This window comes from Macaca mulatta, chromosome 7, assembly GCF_049350105.2.
Source record: "Macaca mulatta isolate MMU2019108-1 chromosome 7, T2T-MMU8v2.0, whole genome shotgun sequence".
Lineage (NCBI taxonomy): Eukaryota > Metazoa > Chordata > Mammalia > Primates > Cercopithecidae > Macaca > Macaca mulatta.
The window spans coordinates 145,628,839-145,651,574 of record NC_133412.1 but is presented as its reverse complement, the minus strand read 5'-3'; the positions used below and the strand labels follow the sequence as shown (position 1 = coordinate 145,651,574).

At 42.3% G+C, this 22,736-nt stretch overlaps 1 protein-coding gene across 13 annotated transcripts in view; it reads right to left on the bottom strand.

Annotated features, from left to right (window-relative positions):
* The window catches only part of RGS6 (regulator of G protein signaling 6), a 633,391-nt gene that overhangs the window by 60,252 nt on the left and 550,403 nt on the right, over positions 1-22,736 (bottom strand). For all 13 annotated transcript variants that reach the window (XM_077937729.1, XM_077937733.1, XM_015144012.3 and 10 more), the window contains 1 exon segment: positions 11,381-11,491. In XM_077937729.1, coding sequence (XP_077793855.1) covers positions 11,381-11,491 — 111 coding nt within the window.

The following is a 22,736-nucleotide window of genomic DNA, read 5'->3' as shown; positions in this document are numbered from 1 at the left end:
AATACTGTCTCTTAGCCAAATTCAAGCCAACAATCCACAGAAGCACAGCCTCTTTACAACCATTATGCAGAGATATGTCCTTGGGACAAATTCTCTAGTAGAGTTTTGTGTCAGCATTTGGGTTTTCAAGAGTTTGCACTGTTTTTCCAGCTATCTTCTTAGCTCTTTGAGGTCAGGGACCATATCTCATGTGTCTTTGTACTGAGCATAGGACTTTTCACATGGCAAGTGTTCAGCCCTAAAATGAAATCAATTTAGAAAGGTGTATAGTGATGTGGGTGAAGTGTCCTTATCCTGACAGTGTTTTCTAATCGCTAGCTGGATGCCTTTTTCTAACTCTTACTTGTCCTCTGTGTCTCGTCATTCTCACCAAGTTCCTGCCTCCCACTGGACAACCCAAACCAACACATAGCAAAGACAGGTGGCTCTCCAAGAGTATCTGTCTTTCATTCCTGCTGATCCGCCAGCTAGAGATGGAGGAAAGCTGCCAAACTGAGGACAAGAAAGACAGATTCAAAGGGAGCAACAGTCTATATCAATGCTCATTTCTGCAGGAGCTTCATAGTGCTAGGCATGGTGTAAGGAGCTTTCCTTACAGTGCCCCATTTAAATCTTAATATAAGGCGGGGAGACTGACAATGATATTTAAACATCCAGAGTTCAAAAGAGGTCGGATTGTCCAAGGCTACACAGCTGGTAGGTGGCAGTCTGGAAGTGGATCCCAGGACTGCCTGTCTCCAAAGCCTATTCTTTGTTTCTACTCTGTTACCTTGCCTTCTACTGCATTTGCCTCATTCAACATCTAAACAAAGACTTGGGGAAGATATGAGCTATCTTCAAAACAGTTGAGAATTATGTTAAGGACTAAATGTTTGTGTCCCTCTCCAAATTAATATGTTGAAATCTTGATCCACAATGCAATGGTATTAGGAGGCAGGATATTTGGGAGGCAATCTGGTCATGACTGGGATTAGTACTCTATAAGAGAACCAGAGAGAGCTCTCTTTCCCTTCTGTCATGTGAAGACACAGCAGGAAGACAGCCATCTATGAACTAGAAAGCAGATCCTTACCAGATATTGAATTTGCCAGCACCCTGATCTTGGATTTTCTAGCTCCAGAACTGTGAGAAATAAATTTATGTTGTTTATAAGCCACACAGTCTGTAGTATTTTTGTAATAGCAGCCCTAACAGACTAAGACAGAAATTCGTACTGCGAGTGGGATGCTGCTGTAATGAACAACCAAAAATGTGAACGTGGCTTACAGGGTAATGAATAGAAGCTGGAAGGTTTTGAGATATATGTTAGAAAAAGCCTAAATTGGCTGGGTGTGGTGGCTCACATCTGTAATCCCAGCACTTTGTGAGGCCGGGGCACTTTGTGAGGATCACAAGCTCAGGAGTTTACGACCAGCCTGGCCAACATGGCAAAACACCATCTTTACTAAAAATACAAATATATATATATATATTTATATATTTATATATTAGCTGGGCGTGGTGGCGGGCACCTATAATCCCAGCTACTCGGGAGGCTAAGGCAGGATAATTACTTGAACCTGGGAGGCGGAGGTTGCAGTGAGCCGAGATCATGCCACTGCACTCCAGCTTGGATGACAGAGTGAGACTCCATCTTGAAAGGAAAGGAAGGAAAAGAAAGGAAAGGAGAGGGGAGGGGAGGGAAGGGGAGCCTAAACTGCTGTAACCAGGCCTTTAAAGGATATTCTGGTGCGGGCTTAGAAAGAAAAGAGGAGAGCTGTAAAGAAAGCCTCAATCTTCCTAGATAATACCTAAATAATCCTGAACAGAATATTGGTAGAAATATAGATGGTAAAGGCCATTCTGATGAGTTTTAGACATAAATGAGACATATATCACTGGAAACTGGAGAAAAGTTGATCCTTGTTATAAAGTGGCAAAGAATTTGGCTGAGTTTTGTTTGGTTCTAGTATTTTGTGAAAGGTAAAAATTGCAAGCAATGAAATTAAATATTTAGCTGAGGAAATTTCTGAGCAACGTGTTGAAGGTGCAGGTTGGCCCTTCCTGACTACTTATAGTAAAACGTGACTTAAAGACAGAATTGTTAAGCACACAAAGAAACCAGAACCTGAAGATTTAGAAAATTCTTTGTCTATCCATATTGCAAAAAGTGAGACCACTAATAGTGTGGCCAAGTGACTGTTTGATAAGGATATTAGTATGGATGAGTCATCTCAACAGAATCTAGGAACTATATTCTTCAAGACAATGGAAGAATTACTCAAAAGCAATTCAGAGTTCATCAGGGCTGCCACTTGCACCATAGGCCCAGAGTGCAAGGGACATGTGGTGGGAGAGCAGAACAGTTTTAAAGGATCAATTCATCTCTTCAATTTAGGTAGGCCAGGATGCTCCTGCCCAGTGCCTTGGGATGGGGTCCCCACAGACAGCAATATGGGCTGCACCCAGCAGAGCCATGGTGGACTGGGCTGCCCAGAAGAGCTGCACGCAAGGAACCCCAGCCTGGAAAAGCCACAGGGACCCCAGGAGAAAGCTTCTGTGGGACCATCCCACCAAGCTGTGGGGATGATGCTGCCACCCAAATGGGCCTGGAAGACAGAGCATCAGTCCAGGAAAGCCATGGGTGTATGACTCCAGCCCAGGAGAGCTATGGAGGTAGGGTTGCTGCCCCAGTGGGTCTAAAAAACAGAGCATCAAGCCAAAGAGGATTATTCTAGAGCCTTAAGGTTTAATGTTTTTTGCCCTGTTATATTTTGGACTTACTTGGAACCCATTACCCCTTTCTTCTTTCCTATTTTTCTCTCTTTTTTTTTTTTTATTTGAACGAAAATGTCTATCCTATACCTGTCCCACCATTGCAGTTTGGAAGCACATAACTTGTTTGGCTTCACAGGTTCACAGCTGGAGAGGAATTTGCTCAGGATGAATGATATCTTTAATCCCATTCATATCTGATTTAGATGATATGTAGATAAGACTTTGGACTTTAGAATTGATGCTAGAACAAGTTAAGACTTTGAGGACTATTGAGATGGAATGAAAGTATTTTGCACGCAAGAGGACAAAAATTCTGGGGATCTTGAGGTAGAATGTTGTGGACTGAATGTCTGTGTTCCCCTTCAAATTTACATGTTGAAATCCTGACCCCCAATGTGATGGTTTTGGGAGGTGAAGCCTTTGGGAGATAATTAGGTCATGTGGAATGGAATTAGTGTCCCTATAAAAGGATACCCCAGCGCTCTCTTGCCTTTCTGCCATGTGAGGAGCCAGCCATGTATGAACCAGGAAGGAGGCCCTCACCAGACACCCAACCTGTGGCATCTCGACCTTGAACTTCCCAGCCTCCAGTACTGCGGAAAAAAAAATTCTATTGCTTTTAAGCCACATAGTATATGGCATTTTTGCTTTAGCAGCCTGAACAGAGTAAGACAAGTTATTAGAAAAATTATGAAATAATAAGGCAGTTCCTTAAAAAGAAAATAATTCAATGTCACCATCTCAGAGCCAAGGTTACTAAAGAAACAACCATAATTTTATTTAATACCTCAAGAACAACCTGAGGGTCCTGAATACTCCAGTGAAGAGTGGTCCAGTTATTTCTTTTTCTTTTCTGTTTTCTTTTTTTGAGATGGAGTCACACCCTGTCGCCCAGGCTAGAGTGCAATGGCACGATCTCAGCTCACTGCAACTTCCGCCTCCCAGGTTCAAACTATTCTCCTGCCTCAGCCTCCCGAGTAGCTGGGATTACAGCTGCCCGCCACCATGCCCAGCTAATTTTTGTATTTTTAGTAGAGACAGGGTTTGACCATGTTTGCCAGGCTGGTCTCAAACTCCTGACCTTGTGATCCACTCTCCTCAGCCTCCCAAAGTGCTGGGATTACAGGTGTAAGCCACTGCGCCTGGCCCAGTTATTTGCGCTGTATAACAAACCATCCTAAAATCCAGGTGCTTAAAAAAGCAATTTATTAGTCTCTCTCACTCTCCTGTGGGTTGACTAGGCTCCACTGGGTGGTTCTCACTTGGGGCTCACATGGTTATAGCTGGAGGTGGGGTCATTTGGAGGTTTGACTGGGCTGTGCATCCAAGAGGGCTCATCACCTAACAGCTGATGCTAGTTGCTGACCAGGAGCTCAGCTGAGGCTGTTGACCAGACTGTCTGCACATGGCCTCTCCAATGGCTTGGGCTTCTCCAAGCATCGCAGATGGATTCCAAGAAGGAATGTCTCAAGAGCAAATATTTCAAAATACCAAGGTGGAAGCCACCACAGGGGTTCTGGATTACTGGTACTCAAACAGTTCCAGAGAGGGAAAACGGTGTTCCCTCTCTTTTCATCTGGCCTTGGTCTTGGTGTCCTACTTGATGTAAAGAGGGAAGGCACCAATGGGGCCATATTTGGAGATCCACCACCATAGGAAAGGAACTTGACTAATATCCTGGATTAATAGTTCTGTCAAACTCACTGTGCCTGGGCAGCTCAGGGATGATCTCTGCCTCTCAGCAGGTCGGGTTGGCTGGGAGTGAATGCCTACGGCCAAGCTGGACAAGCCAGGTTCCTTGTAGCTCTTTGCTCACGTGCCTGATAGCCAGCAGAGAGGGAGAGCTAAACCAAAGTCATGTGGAGAGAGCAAATCACAAACCACATTCTGCTGACAACACCAGGTTTCATTAGACCCCAGCATCTGGTTAGTGGCACCACCAGAAATACTTTCCATATGCATCCCTGGGACACTCTCCTGGTGGTTTTCAGATGACATAAAGAACTATGTCATCTGGTAACCTTTGGCTAACTTCTCCTCAATGAGAGGCCCTGGCAATCACTATTTTCTTTAATTAAACTTTACTTCTCAGAATTTACTCTTTTTCTTTAGGGATCTTGTTCTGTCACCCAGGCGGGAGTGGAGTGGTGCAATTACAGCTCACTATGTTGCATAAACTTGAGGTGTAGTTTGACCATCCTTTAAAAGAGTTGCCTTTTTTTCCCCTCTGAATATAACTTTCTTATCCTTGGACTTGCAGATCAAATAGCTTGTCTGAGAAGGAGAAAGAATTAAAGCACAGTTTTCTGCTATTTATGGTATATCTTATGTCATTTTGTCCATGATTCTGTTCAACTGCTATGGCCATCCTCCATTTGGCTGTCTGTAACCTTCCCACGGCAGACACAGTATATTCTCTACCTTGCAGAATTTAGACAGTGTCTGTGACATCCTGGGCCCTGGAAATCATAATGAGCCCGCCTGGACCCCTTCACCGAGCCCAGTAAAGTCCAAAGTCCACCTGAGATTGACATGAATTCCTAAGGGAGCCCTTCATTCTCACTGTCTCTCCTTTCCCACAAACCTTCACCCACACTCAGCAAACCCCTCCTCTCATGAAGTGTTCGGGAGGGTGGGGGCCTTACTGGAATTTGAGGGTCTTGAAAAGGGGGTACATATTGCACCTCCTGGCAGTCTACTATTTAAAAAATCACACACTAGGCATTCCTGCTTTTGAAAAGTCCCTGGTCACCTCAATACTAGGCATTTCCTTGGCCTTGCACAGAGACCTAGTTTTTGTTGGCCTCTGGCTTCTCTCCCTCCCCTGGCTTTCCCCTCCCCTTAGCTCTCCCCTCTCAGGAACAGAGAATACATTTGTCTCATTTTCTCAGCAGGACAGCACAACCCTCTCCCTTTTTTGTTTGAGTCTCTGCCAACCCCTCTGCCCTTAGGGCCTTACTTTCTGCCCCAAGTGGCTTAATGTCCTTTGCCAAGCAAGGAGGAGTTCTGGTGCCAGATGGTAAGATAGCATGTTTTATTTACCTTGCTACATTTGTATCTTGAGAGCCCTTCTTGTTCAGAACACAGTACATAGTCAGCTTCTATACATATATATTGAATTAAACTGAAACTGAGAGAAAGTGACTCAATTATTTTATTGGTCATCTTCAGCCTTCGTTTTGTGGACAGCAACCATCCCTTGGCTGAAGTGTGATGTTGGCACTGATTCCACACTCTGTTTTTTCCTAACATCACTGCCAGCAACTAAGTGGGTAGGAGTAGTCTGTCGGGAGAAGAAACAGGGTTTCGTTTTCACTTGTATCTGAACACTTAATTCTGCCTGTAAGTGGACAGAACACTGTAGCTGTCTTAGGTTAGGCATGAAGTTTGGAGTCGAAGCTAGAACAATAGGGGTAGAACCAGGGCATGAGTAGTAGGGGGCAGGTAGCACTTCCTTGGGGAAAAAGTGCTGAATAGGTTGGAATAAACCAACAGGCCAGGTGACCCCGTTTTCCTAAATGATTACATACTTCTTTGCTGACTTTCAAGAACAAAAGAGGAAGTTCATTTTATCTTTGTGAATTCAGTTCACACACTTGCCTCTCCTCCTTTCCCAAATACCAATGAAACAATCAAATAAAGAATGACTTATTCCTCCATCCTCCCTCCAGCCCACACGGTACCCACTGTGCGCCAGATAGGCCTAGGCGCTGAAATCATTCTAAGTTCTATTTGGAAAGGGAACCAGGAGGAGGATGTGACATAGAACAGCTGGAGGGATGAGGTGGCCACTCTAGATTGGTGGTCACAGAAAGCCTTTCTGAGGAAGGGACACCAATGCTGAGTGAGACTTGAATGAGAAGTGAAGCCAGCCATGTGAGGATATGGGGGACAAGTGACCGAGGAGGAGGGAACAGGCAAGAGCCCAGTGCTCAGTTAAGTAAATAAAAAAACCCAAAACAAAAAAACTAAACATAGTATATAGAGGCAAAGAAATTTCCTATCAGCAGATGAGAGCTTTGAGAAATTTCAGCAAGGCACGAAGCAGATAGACTGAACTTGTGGCATAACGGATTGACAGCAGCCTACGATTCCACTGGAGGCATCAGAGAAGAAATAGCTGAGTGTCCCCAACAGAATCCTTGGAAAACACCAAGCTCTGAGCAGCAGGACTGGAAGTGGAGGCAGGGGGTGGGCATCAGACAATGGAGGCAACTCAGGAGCACGGAATAGGCTCCACATGGCAGAAAGCGTTTACTAAGTTAAGGGAGATGTTTCCCGGCCAGCTTCTCATATGGACAGTAAGGTCAGAGGATTGTGCTCCTGTCAGCAAAGCACACACACAGAGAAAAAACATCCTGGGAACCAGGGAGACTTTAAAGACACGCTAACTTTCTTCCCACCTCTCACTGGCTTTCGCGGCTCCAAGTGGATTCCCCTAAGGCCCAGCAGAGGAGGGAGAAGAGTAGACTTGTTGGGGAGTACCGTGGCGAGGAAACAGAAAGACATCAGAAACTCCATCAGGGCTTGACCCACAGAGCAGAACACTTGGCTGCAGGGATGTCACACTAGGGAGGATGGGGGTCTACCTCCCCAAGATTCCCATTGCTGCCCGTCTCACTGGAAGAGAGGGTTTTTAATCTTTCAATCTGTTCTTGGGCCACATACCCAGGACCCAGAGGGGAACCTTGGCGATTGACCTATGCCCATCCATTCACATGTTCAGCTGCAGCCCTGCTCCTGTGTGAACTGCTCAGGGGAAAGCCTGCCAGGGCAACTCCAGGAACCAAACCAGGACTTCTTAAACTCTGGTGTGCCTCAGAATGCCTTGGGTGCTTGCTCAAGATGCAGACGCCCAGAGCCACCCCAGTATGTGCGTATTTTTCAAGAGGAGCCCAGGTGATTCCGATGCACAGCATGGCTTAGAACTGTTGGCCCACACCATCACTGAGGGTACCCTCACCAGCTACTGATGGAGTCCTAGGCCACGGCCACACATTTGACTTTTTAAATCTCCCTGAGTGTGGGGAGATTAAAAAAAAAAGCCCAATTACCAGAAATTCTGAATTAATTGGCCGTGTGTGAGGACCAGGCATTCGTATTTTTTAGAAACTTCCATGTGGTTCTAATGTATGGCAGGATTGAAAGTTATTACCTTCATTTATAAAAATGAGCAGTCTTCCAAATAGCTGGGCATACGAAAAGAATGATCTGCTCTGAGCAGTGACCAGAGGAATGAAACAATGACCAGAAATGATGATTCTCTAATAAACAACCCGGAATAAAACTAAGTGGCAGAAATAGAGAGGAGATATGAAAATGTGGAAAAAATATAAACTATGAAAAAAATCTATATCACATCTCCAGGGGGATTAAGATGATAAACACCAATAGAACAGAGCAGGCTACTAGGAAAACAACAGTCCAGGAAGTATTAAGAAGTCTTAGAAATGAAAAGCGTGATTATCAACTACCCTCCCAACACTCAGTGGGAAAAGAAAAAATCATTAAAATATAAAACCACAGAATGGACACCACTGAAAAATCAAAGCAGTGATTCTGAAGAGCAATTCAGGAAATTGCATCCTTTGAATACAGAATAAAAAGACTAAAGATGGAAATTATAACAGAGAAAATATAAGAGATGTAGCAACTCCACCCCAGAGGCCCAGAATTCTTAAAAAAGGATTTCCTGAAAAGTGAGGATAGAATGGAAAAAAAAGCAGCAATGATTTTTTAAAAAGAGAAAAAAAATCCTGAGTGAAAGAAAGAGTTAAGTTCTTGACTTAGAACAGAAGGAACTACCTAGGGCTCATCAGAAATATTAGAAAGAAGATACATACTATATACTAGTTGTTTTTTAAATGTTCATAGAAATACAAGTTCAAAAATGTTGGTTTAAAATATATCAAGTTAACATACCTCTGGGAAGAATGGGATTTAAAGGAGGCAAAGGCAACTTCACTATTTTATATGCTTCACTCTTGTTTGTTTAAATTGATGTTTTTAATTAAAACATTTAAAAGTAAATACAACTAGAATAGAAACTAGGGTTTTTACAAAGTTAATATAAAATTTGATTAATAAAGTAAAAGTCAGGGAAGAGAAAAAGAAGAACATAGAACGAGATTCAGAAATATATCAGGAAAAAGACAAAATATATGATTCAAGTAAATGTGACTGTTTTATATCCCAATATCCAAAGCAAAACATATTGCTAGAATCTGTCTAATAACCATGTGAAAAGATTCTCAAGTATATTAACAAAGAAACAAAAGAGTAAAACGAGAATTATTTTAACCTTTTGGACTTGCAAAGATAAAAAGATTGATGATGCTTGGGATGGTAAGAATGTGGGAAAATGAGCACTTTTAGCTAAGGGAATGACAAAGATGTGTTACAGTTTTGTTCAAGAGGAATCTGGACATATGAACTAAAATTAAAATATGAATACCATTTCTAGGAATTCTATGCCTAGAAAATTTATACTAAGGAAATAATTGAACTTGTGTAGAAAGATGTTCCTGGAATCATTGTTTATGGTGGCAAAAAAGGAGGACATAAACTAAATATTTATGATCCAGGGATTGGTAAAATAAATTTTACTTCACCCATGCCAGGGGATACCATGTAGCTATTAAAAAGAGTAAGGTGGGCCGGGCACAGTGGCTTACGCCTGTAATCCCAGCACTTTGGGAGGTCGAGGTGGGTGGGTCACGAGGTCAGGAGATCGAGACCATCCTGGCTAACACGGTGAAACCCCATCTCTACTAAAAATACAAAAAATTAGCTGGGTGTGGTGGCGGGCATCTGTAGTCCCAGCTACTCAGCAGGCTGAGGCAGGAGAATGGCGAGAACCTGGGAGGCGGAGCTTGCAGTGAGCCCAGATTGCTCCACTGCACTCCAGTCTGGGCGACAGAGAGAGACTCTGTCTCAAAAAAAAAAAAAGAGTAAGATGGATCTATATGTGTTTACATGGAAACACTGCCACAACATATTGTTAATTTAAAAATTATTGGACTATATACATATATGTATATATTTGGGTATATATATTGAACTCAATTATACAAAAGGATAGAATGTTATATATGCATACAAATCCAAAGTAATAGACGCTAAATCAGATGTTGCCAAACTTGCTGAGCTCATGGTACCCTTAGTGTCTCAGTAAGTTTTTCACAGTGCCCCTGGGCCAAAAGAAATACTTAACAGTGTCATTTATTATGGCTAGGACCAATCAACTTAATACGTATTTGTATCCTAACACTTAGTAGCTGTTTGAAAGATACATAAATTGAAAAATTTTTTTTCATTCTTAAATAACTACAATATGCACCTATTGGGCACTACACATTTTCTTAAATTTTGAAATTAGATTGAACCTTACCATCCCTATTTCCTATTCCATGTTAATTTTTGCACAGTTCTTGCTTTTTATCACAGTGACTGCTCCGAAAAACCAGATTTGCAAAGATGCGTATCCTCATAAGAGATGTAATGTGCTCTAATGTTGAAACTGAACCATCTTAAGCTAGTAGTTAGTGCAGTATCTGGCATGTGTCAACTATCACTGTTTCCCTAAAAAAATTTGGACTATCCTGTGGTAACTCTGTGAGTTCCCCACAGTGCCCAGGGTGCTCTGATCCACTCTGGGAACCACAGCATTAGACTATAAACAAAGGTTCTTTTTGGAAGGTGAAATCAGGTTGAAGGAAGAGAGTATTTTCTTCTTTATGCACATCTGGATAATTGGAACGTTTTAGAATGAGCATCTGTGACTTATATTACTTTTCATAAGATTTTTCCCATTTCAAGAAAAGAAGCCAGAAAAGGAGCAAAAGTGAAAGACAATGGAGAGTGATAGAGACGTGAAAACGGAAATAAAAATTCATCCAGCCGTGGTACGGGGGTGCGAAAGCACACCACACTAGCTTTGTCTGTGTGTTTCCTTCTGTAATTCTGAAAGTGGTCCAAGTCCCTCTGGGCTTTGGTTCCTCCCCTCTTAAGTAAACACACTGGCTTCCCTCATAGGGAAGGAGAAACTGGCTGGAATCGCTGCTGGCAGTTACTCCAGAAGAAAAGAGTGATGAAATCATGGTTCTGGAGCCCTCTGCCTGAGTTCTAGTTCTAACCCTGCCCTACTAGCACTATGACCTTGGGCAAGTTCATTAACTCCTCTGTGCCTCAGTTTCCATACCTGCTCAATGGTGAGAACAGTAATGTGTACCCGTTGAGGGGATTCAGTGAGAGACATTTACTGCAGGATGTGGCCAGTGCAGAATACATGCCAGCTATTATCATTGTGGTCACTATCTAACAGGAAAAAACTTTGGAGCAACAGATTCTTTTCTTCCAGCTATCAGAATTAGGGAATGGTGGGGGACTGTCCCAGTTATCATGATATCCAAAGAGTCAGAGGGAAGCCACAAGGGATCCATGCACAAATCAAAGTTGTAGGGAGGTAGAAACTGTAAGTAGAACTCAGCTGGGAGGCTAATTGAGGGGTTTCTGTTCTAGCGAAAAAAAAACGTCAAATTAAGATAGAATATAAGGTAATCTCATGATCTCATGGATTTTTGTCTACATTCATCCCACTCCCAAACCTTAAAACATTTTTTACCTCATCTCTATGTCCCACAAAGCGACGTCGTCGCTGATCCAAGGGTTGGATGGCTCAGCTGGTGTTATCAAAGGGTCATATTCCATATATTGTTCCGTGTAGGCAATTAAGCTGCAGGAGGGAGGCAGAGCAAAGAATGTCACTGATTTCCTTAAAAAAAAAAAATCTTTATTCTATTTTATGCAAACATTATAGCAGTCTACATATAATTCTAAATTAAAGGAAAAAATGTATTTCCGCTCCCACTTCTGACACATCAAACTGTTTCCATTTGTCCTTATTTCCTTCTCATTATGAACACACCATTTTTATGTTGTTGCAGTCATGATATACACATGCATTTTATATATCTTTCCCCTGCTTGACTCTTTACCTGAACCTTGGTGCATCTCTCCCTGGTTATGCTAGCCTTACTGATATTAACGCACTGGTCAAACATGTTTGTGTTCCACTCTCCCACAAAGACTGATTCTCAAGGCATCTGGAACACACAAAAGATACTACAGCTCCCCCAGACTGCCAGCTCAGCATTCCCAGTGGAAGGTAAAGACTTTTAAATACCAGCAGACCACAAGGAGTTAACATAAGCATTTTTTCCAAAAAAAGCAACTTAGTTTTTCTAGTTATAATTACGATCTAATAGATATGTTGATCTTATAGATGGACATATTTTAGACTTTTATTTTTATCAAAATGTATGTGAACAGTTAGAATAATAAAATAGTACCAAATTATTATATATATAAAAAAGCAAAAGCAATTATTTTTTCCTCCCATCCCTTCTCAGAGAGGCATCTACTTTCCACCTTCTGTTTTTTCTAAAAGTTACCTATATATTTCTAAATTATATGCTTTTATATCTATTCCTGTTTTTATTTTAGACAAGAATTTATCTTTCTATTCACCAGTCCTCAACTCCCACTCCCATCTTTTCTTACGTGATCCTCCAAATAGACTTGTATAACAATTTTTGTTAAATCAATGGTCAGTGTAACATTATTAAACTAGATAAAAATTATTTGCTATTCAGCTAAATATCATACTACTTTTTCCAAGCAAGTGTTTTAACAAATCTGTAAAATATCTAGCAATCCTTTTTTTACATCTTAAACACATCAAATAATTGAGCAGTTCTGTCCTCTTGTTTCCCAGAGATCCTCTCTCCTGAAGTCTTTAGTCTTCTTGCTCGAAACCGGATCATTTGCTCTATAGACTTGATGGAAAATGATCATTTTAGGACTTCCTTTGCTTCTGTGTTGAAAATCCCATGTTTCCTGGATTCCATGTCTATCTCTTGTTTTTACTCCCTGATTGTGTTGAAGCATATCCTTTAGTAGTTTCTTAATAAAGGATGCATGAAAATCCTTGCAAGTATAAAAATGCTCTTATCTCCATCCTTGACTGATAGTGCTAGACATAGAACACTAGGTGAAAAATCTCTTTCCTTCAGAATTTTGAAGGCATCACTCCATGTTTTTTTTTTTTTTTTCCTGGCATGCAGTGTTACTATTGAGAAGCCTGAATCCATTTTGATTCTCATTATTTGGTTCTGTTTCTCTTCTCTCTGTCAACTTAGAATCATCTCTTTATTGCTAGAGTGTTCTGAAATTTCATAACGGCCCTTGCTGGTTGTTGTTATTTACTATGCGGGGCACAGTGTGCAATAGATGAGAAAATATTTATCAGGAATTTTATAGTATTCATCACTAATTTTATACCCTTTGTTTCCTTTGTTTGCTTGTCCTGTATTTTTTTCCAGTTCAATATTGGACATCCTGAATTGTTAATCTATCTTCCCTCCCATTTTTCATTTCCTTGTCTTTTTGTTAAACTCTCTTTCAACTTCCTATTGATTTTTTAAAAAAATTTGAACCATTACTTTCTTAAATTTCCAGAGTTCACTTTTGGTTATCACAGTGTCTAGTTCTTGTTTTATGGATGAAATATCTTCTCATTTCTCCGATAATATGAACTCCATACTTTCATTGTAAGTTTCTTCTACTTGTTGAATTATTTCGGTTCTTCCAAGTTCCTTTTTTCTGTCTGTTTATTTTGATTATACTCTTTCACGCTGAGGCTTGAGTGTCTGGAAAATCTTTGCACATCCATTTGCGCTTAAGAGTGAGGTACTGAAGCCTGCTTGGCAGCTCGGTGGGCGTGTGGATGGGGCTTGTCACTGATGGGCTTTATTGTCATAGGGAAGGTTACCAGTATTTTCATGGGAGCTCCAAATGAGGGATCTGGAGTCTTTCCTCTGGGACATCTATTTTTCTCTAGAGCGGGCATTGGCAAGTTTTTTCTGTGCGGCCTAGATAGTAAATATTTTAGGCTTTGTGGGCCAGATGGTGTCTGTTGCCACTACTTAGCTCTACTGCTGTGGCATAAAAGCAGCCATAGGCAACTTACAAATGAATGCGTGTGATTGTGTTCTAATAAAACTTTATTTGCAAAAACAGAATGACATGGAGTATGGTTTGGAGTATGGGTTGTAGTTTGTCAGTCTCTTGCCTATGGGTATATATGTCTGGCTCCTGGAGGCCTGAGAGCAGGGTTGGGATGGGGCTGAGTGTCTGTTGGGGCTCAGAACATGATACTCCAAAGTATAGCATGTTGGCATGCTGAGTACTTTGAACTAAAGGAGATTGGAAGGGCCTCAGAAGCCAAGGCTTTCACCTTCTCTCCTGCCCCTGCCTTCCATCCCTTTTTCTCTCCTGACGTAAGTCACAGAAACAAGAATTCTTTTTCCCCAGGGTGGGTCATAGAAACTAGAATGTCTCTCCCTTAAAGCAAGCCACAAAACCTAGAAAGGTCACTCCCTTCTCCCTTGAAAACCCTCATTCCAGAGAGGTCCTACCTGGGAGGTAGGAATGCTACTCAGAGAGACTAAAAAGAATCTAAACACACAGGCCTTGCTGGGTTTCCTCCCCTCAGTCTGTTACCAGTAGATCACACCGTTTTGTCCAATCACATTTCTATAAGGCTGCCCATTCTTCATGGAACCTAAGTACAAATACAGACAGTTTTCCCTGTGTCTTTGAGTCTTCATTTCTGAAGGCTTTGGTGTCACATAAAACTGATGAAATAAATGCATTTATGCTTTTCTCTTGTTAACCTCTTTTGTTATAGCAGTGTTGGCCATAATCCTTATTATAGATGAGGAAAGGTATCACAATTTCCATCCCTACAGGCCCCACAGTTCAGTGTGTAGAGTTTCCATTAATTCTCTTGTTTTCAGTTGGCCTCTTCTGATATCTGATGTGTCTGAGTTCTGAGTGTATGTGGCTCAATTTCTCTCAAGAAAAAACTGCCCATATCCTTCAGTCCTGGTAGTTGGGAAGGATTGTTTCCTAGTGGGGCAGGAGATCTAGGGGTACAAGGTCTCCTGGGACAGACTTGACCATTCCGCTGCTGTTAGCCCCATGCCTCATTCCTGCCTTCCGTGGTCCCTGGTGCCTTCAAGAGCCAAGGCCAGGCTTTGTTGCAAAAACTGGCTCACTTTGTCACATTACTTCTGTCCCCAACATGTAATTTAGAATGTTCTTCACTCTATCCCTGTGCACTTTCTTTTTTATTGAATTTTGAAATATTTCAGGCATGCAGAAAGGTATAAAAATTGTAAGAAATCACCCTTGTACTCACTGACCAATCAAAAAAATAAAACATTACAAATAGAGACATGGGGGCCTGTGGTTATGTTCCCCAATTACAAAGACTTTGTATCTTGGACAAATGTGTTGAAATTATTAATAGTTTGTTAATCTTGTGAATTCATGCCATTTTTGTTCCTTTAGTGACATGTTGTATTTGAGGAAAGGGAGAAGATGAACATATGTCTACAATATTGTCTTGGTTGCATTGAGTTACTTTATTACAATTTACTTAATCATTTCCTTTATATTAGACACAGACTTTAAATATTTCTTTTTAAATATATGTAGTGCTGTGGTAGAACACCATTGTTCACACAGATTTTTTTTTTCATCTTCTGGGTTATTTCTTTAGAATTCACATCCATAAGCAGAATTATTTAACCAAAAGGTTTGAATATTTTTGTGGTTATTGATCCACAATAAAACGTTTCCTTAAGCATTGCCAGCTTGTGTGTCAGCAACTTCTCCCACAACAGCAAAGTCAGAGCCACACAATTCCTACTACTGAATTGCAAAGGGCAATAATGGCCAATTAGCTTAATGCTGACCACGCAGAGAAATTAGTCAGAGGCTCCATCTCATGCTACTGGAAGTGTGATCCATGAACCAGCAGCAGCACTGGCATCACCTGGGAGCCTGTTAGCAATGCAGGATCTCATATCCCAGCCCAGGCCTCCTGATTCAGCATCTGTATTTTAATAGGCTCCCCCAGGTGATTCATATGCACATTCAAGTTTGAGAAGAACCACATCTCATTCCTCAATTTTCCAAAGGGTTCAGGACACAAGATGTTTTATTCATCAAATCAAAATGAAGGAGTCCCTGGTAATTTTGGTTTTGAAGACGGATGTAAATTTTCTGAAACCTCAGAGCCTCCTCGCTGTCCCAGGTGTTTACCATGACCCAGTGGGGTAGAAGAAGCAGTGGTCCCAGTTGAAAAGCCTTGGTTTGAGTTCTTGGTTGAGTCATTTAACTGATCTTGTCAAGTTCATCATGTTATGTAACAGCCTTGTTGAGCACTCAGGACCATTGTGATAGAAAATGGGAAAGCATCTCTAAAGAATCTTGACAATCCTCCACAAATATAAAATAGACAAGCAAAACCATGTGGCAGACTAGAGGCACATCCTCTGTCCTATAAATCTCCTGCAAGGTATGCATCTTCCCCGGGGCCAGCCTTCACCAATAAGAGCTGTATTAGTTTGTTTTCATGCTGGTGATAAAGACATACCTGAGACTGGGCAATTTACAAGAGAAAGATGTTTAATGGACATACAGTTCCATGTGGCTGGGGAGGCCTCACAATCATGCTGGGAGGCAAGGAGGAGCAAGTCATGTCTTACATGGATGGCGGCAGGCAAAGGAAGAGAGCTTGTGCAGGGAAACTCCCATTTTTAAAGTCATCAGATCTCATGAGACTTATTCACTATCATAGGAACAGCACAGGAAATCCCACCCCCATGATTCAATTACCTCTCACTTGGTCCCTCCCACAACACATGGGAATTCAAGATGAGATCTGGGTGGGAACACAAACAAACCATATCAAGAGCTTTATGACATCTCAGGCAGAATGAACGTGGGCAAGGGAGCTCTAAGAAAGCACTGTGGCAGGAAGGATCAGGCTACAAGTTGGTTCTGCACTTGGGAGCCACTCGTTAGCTACTTGGGCTGACTGAATTCTTTATAAAAGAAATGACATTGCATGTTGAGGAATATGTTAGTTTTCTAGGACTGCTATAACAAATGACCACAAATGGTTAAAACAACAGAAGTTTATACTCAGTTTTGGAGGCCAGAAGTCTGAAATCAAGGTGTTGGCAGGGCCGTGCTCCCTCCGAAGGCTCTAGGGGAGAATCTCACCTTGCCCTGCCTCACCTCTCCTTTCTTTTCCTTCCAGTTTCTGGTGGCTTCAGGCACACCTTGGCTTGTGGCTGCATCACTTTTATCTCTGTCTTTGTCTTCACATGGCCTTCTTCTGTGCCTGTGTCATCTGCTCTCTTTTTTAGCTTATAAGGGCACTTGTTATTGGATTTGGAGTCTTTCTGGATAATCCATGATGATTTATCTAGATATCCTTAACTGAGTTACATCTGCAAAGACTCTTTTCCCAAAGGAGGTCACATTCACAGGTTTCATGGGTAAGGCCTAGGACCTATCTTTTGGGGCTCCACTATTCAACCCACTACAGGGATTGTGAGACAGCAAGCTGGATGTGGGGATATAGAGAGGACACTGGGTCACCTGTCTCCTTTGCTCAGATCAGCACAAAGACAAGCCAGCAGCAAGAAACTGAAATCCTGTTCAGGGGGTGATGAGTTGTGCTGAGGTTCCCCAGAGGATGAGTCATGATGACATATTGGGGGGTTCTCCCGATTATGAGGCATTTGAGCATCCATGGCATTCTCAAAATCTGAGATGAGCACACAGCCCGGGGGCCCCCCTTTGTCCTCTGAGGACATCTACCCTGGCCATTCCAATAATCTCCGCCTTAGTTAGCTTTGAATCTCAAATAAAAGACATCCACTTGGCAGCCCAAGGCAAAAGGTAGGGCCTCTTTTAATTAGTTAATTATGTTATTGGGGAATTTTTTTAAAGAATGGAAATAGATTTCCCTGAAGTAGAACATAGGGATTGAAAAATGAAATTTCCTCCCCTCCTCCCTCTCGCTTCCTTAGATTTCAATGAGACAGGCTGGGGTTTTTATCAGACCCCTCCCGAATGTGTTGTAGTAGATCCTCGATGTGGTCACATCTCCAACCTGGGAAGGAGGGGTCCAACCAGCCAGGTCAGGTCCTGTGGACAAGTCCCCACATGGAGCCCTGAGTGAGTGCTGGAGTGAGGGGACAACAGGGAAGGCTCAGGAGGGGCCGCGGTGAGAATTCAGCCAGCACCTGGTCCCTAGAGGAGCCTGCAGGCTCCGGCTGCCTATTACTGTATGCATGGCAATGAAGGCAGCTGTCCGCTGACCAGCCTAAGGCAGTAGAATCTTAAAAGTCCAGAGAGCAACTAAGAAAATGGGAAATAATATGATTATTTAAGTTGTAATAAAATACAGACTCATAGCCAGATCTCTTTAAGAAAAATCCTGGAATATCATTAGAGAAGTGGGTGGATGAGAGGTGGTGAGAGCTAATGGTGATGTTGGTTTAGGAGAATGTGGTTGAGAGTCCAGGGTGAAATTTCTGTGATCACCCAACATAAGAGCACAAGATATGACTCTGTAACAGGCATTAAGCATGAACGAAATTGTTCCTGTGAGCTTGTGCCATGTCACGCCTTCTCCAAAAAAGGTCTAGGCAAGCGGCATCAGGACATGCTGTAGAGGAACACGTGGAGAAGGAACACAAAAAGTCCTGACGATCTGAACCAGGCAACAAAGCCAGTCATTATGAACAACTCATCTGTTGGCCAGTGTCAGTGATGAGTGGTATTGGTCGGAAGGGAAATGTATTAGAAGAGGGAAATCTAGGCTGGGCGTGGTGGCTCATGCCCCTAATCCCAGCACTTTGGGAGGCCAAGGTGGGTGGATCATGAGGTCAGGAGATTGAGACCATTCTAGCTAACACGGTGAAACCCTGTCTCTAATGAAAATATAAAAAATTAGCCACGCATGGTGGCGGGTGTCTGTAGTCCCAGATGCTTGGGAGGCTGAGGCAGGGGAATGGCGTGAACCCGGGAGGCGGAGCTTGCAGTGAGCCGAGATCGTGCCACTGCACTCCAGCCTGGGCAGCCAAGCGAGACATTGTCTCAAAAAAAAAAAGAAGAAGAGGGAAATCTAGTTTGTTAAGTTACATAAATAAAGTCAGAGGCTTTGTAAAGGAAACAGTAAAATTATATGGGCATATGTATTTTGAGTGTTGTATTTTATTGATAGAAAAAGGAAGTATTGAATAATCAGAATTAGATATACACGTATTGGGGCTATAAGAGGACCCTAGTCAGCAGGGTGCTTGGAGATGCTGGTATATTAAAGACAAAGAGGATGAACAATTTGGTCTTCAGATTCTAAGAGAAGGGGAGAGATTGGGGTTTTATATTTGTTTCTAAGGGCTGCTGGAACAGATCATCTCATATTTAGTAGCTGAAAACAATACAAATGGATTGTCTTATAATTCTAAGAGTCAGAAATCTGAAATGGGTCTCACTGAGCTAAAATCAAGGTGTCAGCAGGGTGATGTTCCTTCTGGAGGCTCTAGGGAAGAATTCATTTGCTTGCCTTTTTCCAGCTTCTAGAGGCTCTCCTCATTCCTTGGCTCATGGACCCCTCTTCCATCTGCAAAGCCAGCTATGGTTTTCTCATGCTGCATCACTCTGACACCGACTCTTCTGCCTCTCTCTGCCACATTTCAGGGCACCTGTGATTATGCTGGGCCCATCTGGGCAATCCAGGATAATCTCTGTATTTTAAGGTCAACTGATTAGCAACTTTAAGTCCACCTGCAACCTGAATTCTCCTTGTCATGTAACATAACCTATTCACAGGTTCTGGGGATTAGAACATGGACATCTTTGAGAGATCATTATTCTGCCTACCACAGTTGTAGTTTGAGAGCGATTTATGTGAAAAAAATGTATTATTTCTTTCTACATTTACTTATGTAGAAAATAAAGTCACCTGGAGGAGTGTGGCAGTAGATAAAAGGTGCATAATGGCACTACCATGTTTTATTTCACTGCCACTATCACAATCCTTGCAAATAAACCCAGTATTCATGAATCTATGCACCCTCATTTGTCCTATTTGCCATCATCATTGCATGGAAAATACAGGAGACAGCAAAGTGCATTTTGCAGGTTCCCACGGTTGACTTGGACATTTAGCACTCTGCTGCCTCAACCGCTCTCCTAGCTTCTTGTGGGCAGGGGAGGGTGATCCTTTCCAGAGAGAGTTGCAGAGAGGGTTAACACAGTTGGGGTAGCCAAAGACTGAGAGGAGGTGAAAGAACACCCCAAGCTGGGCAGAGAGGGAAGGTGGTCTCCTCTTCCCTTATGTTTCTCAACATCATCGGACTGTGCAGAAACAGTACAAGAAATGAAAGCAAGGACTCCTTGCCTTTTCCTTGCTCTCCTGTCTCTTTAATCTAGGCTGGAGATGCTTTATGCCTGGTAGCTAGAGCTTCTAAGGTGGGACACAGGAAAGAAATGAAGGTTGGCCCCATAGGATAACATCTAAGCTTAATGCAGAGAGTTAAAAGGCTTTTAGGTTTGTGCCTAGGCTGTCCAGTGCCATTTCTTAGGCATGAAAGGAGATCCAAATGGAGAGAGAAGGGCTGCCTAGGAATACAGTGAGTGTACTTGGTTGTGTTAACCCTTATGCTGGGTCTCTTGGGAATCTGAGTGAAGCAGATAGGGATTCTGCATGGTGAGTCCTCCAAAATGGGTGAGCAGGCATAGAGGGCCTCTCTGGGTTTCTTCTCAGTTCTGCTTGTCTCCTGAGAATTGTACTCTGACACGTATACAAGGCTACTTCAGAAGCTGCCATGTATTTATTTATAAACCCTGCTCCTGGCCATGGCTGATTTGTCCAGGAACAGATACCTGACGCAAGTGAGGTTCATATCTTCTTTCCCCAGCTTCAGCAGTAGAAGCTTGTATTAGTCCATTCTCCCGCTGCTATGAAGAAATACCCAAGACTGGGTAATTTATAAAGGAAAGAGGTTTAATTGACTCATGGTTCAGCATGGCTGGGGAGGCCTAGGAAACTTACAGTCATGGGGGAAGGGGAAGCAAACATGTCCTTCTTCACATGGTGACAGGAAGGAGAATGAGAACTGAATGAAGGGGGAAGCCCCTTATAAAGCCATCAGGTCTCATGAGAACTTACTATCACGAGCATAGCATGGGGGAAAACACCCCCATGATTCAATTACCTCCCACTGGGTCCCTCCCACCACATGTGGGGATTATGGGAACTACAATTCAAGATGAGATCTGAGTGGGGACACAGCCAAACCATACCAAAGTTGTATAGTCACAAAGTTCAAGGGCTGGTGGTGTCATGTTTCCTAACACATGTCTGTCATGAAAGAGAATAAGGCCAGTGTGGAAAGTGGGCAGGACCAGAGAGGAAAAACGGGTCTCGGAGGCACTGATGGCCCTGGCTCCAGCTCTTCCTGAGCTTGGTGGCATTGCTGCCTTTCCCAGGGTTCAATTCCACAGCCCCTCCTTGTATTCTGGGAGCCAACGTATGCTCCTATTTTGCAGAACCAGGTTCAAGCTGGGGTTTTATTGCTTGGAATCAAACCAATACAGTTGAAAAGGGAATGAAGGTGATGGGAGTGTGAAGGCAAGTTCATCAAGGCAGCCCTTTGTAGAATGAGCCAGAGAGGTTGTCTCTTTCAGAACATATGCTTCCTGGTAGTGTACAGATGACAAGATGAACAGAGTCTGCTTGGGACACACAAGACAACGAGAAGGCCAGGCAAGCAATGAAGGAGGCAGCAATGGCCAACACACAGTACCATTTCTGTCCAAAGTCAATACCAATGGCCACAGAAAGACTAGAGGGAGGACAGGAAAAGCAAAAAGAGAGAAGAAAATAGAGGTATGTAAAGAGCTTTGTACCATGTCCAGCATATAACAGTACACAGCAGCAATGGTCTCCCAACTGCTGGGTGTGAGTGGCAGAAAAGCAGAATTGGGATGAGATGGAAGAAAGAAAATAAATATAGGAAATTCAGAAATCCATTAGGAATAATATTTCTCATTGAGCAATTTTAGCATTCTTGTCCCTTTGTCACTGACTCCTGATTGTTATATGTTTTTGTTATTTTCAAATGACACATTCTCACATCACTAGAAGATGCTGATCTGTCAACCTTTAGCAAATGTGCTACCCACCATCGTTGTGGGCTTTGAACTGGGTCTTGGGTGGAAATGTGGAACTGGCTGATTTGTTCACATACTCCTGCCCCATGACCCTTTAGTAAGTGGCAAAAATCTACCAGATGGCTACCAGAGGTACACTCTGTGGTCAGTCATTTAGTAGACATTATTCAGTGCCTACTATGCCATTAAATAGCAAACAGCTCTCTGGATCTCAGAGAGCTGTTAGAGCTGAGCTAACAGCAAAGTCACAGCTTCTAATAATAGTAACCAATCCTGGTAGAAGGACAGTTATTAATGCAGAACCTTCCCAATTTAGATTGCTAATTATGGTCTACCTTTGATAAACTTGGAGGGGAAGGAAATAAAGAGAATTTAGTAAGCATACAGTCCAACCACTTGAGAAAATATGAAAAAAATAAAAGTTTTAGATTTTATCCTTTCCCTCTTAACAAAAAAAGACTTACAATTTTGCTACAAACTGTATAAATGTGACCAAAAAAAAAAAAAAAAAACAAACCATAAAACTATGACGAGTTGGAGGAAGAAGAAATGCTGTCCATCCTGAGTTAAGCAATGCCTAGGAGGAATCCCTAGAGCTAAGGACACATATATAGAGCAGGTGGGAGAAGATGAAGAGATATTGAAATGGCTAGGCTCCAGGAAAAAGGGACAGTGAAGTATGGCATGCAGCCATGGGAAACTATTATTCAGGAAAACAAACAAACAAAAAACAAAAACGAGGTCTGGAATCTAAAGCATTATGGGATATGACCATTAGTCCTACTTTAGAAATATAATACAAACGTACTAAAGCATTCATTATGAAATCAGAGCCTCCACATGAGAAGACCTGAAAACGGAATGTGAAAGGGGGT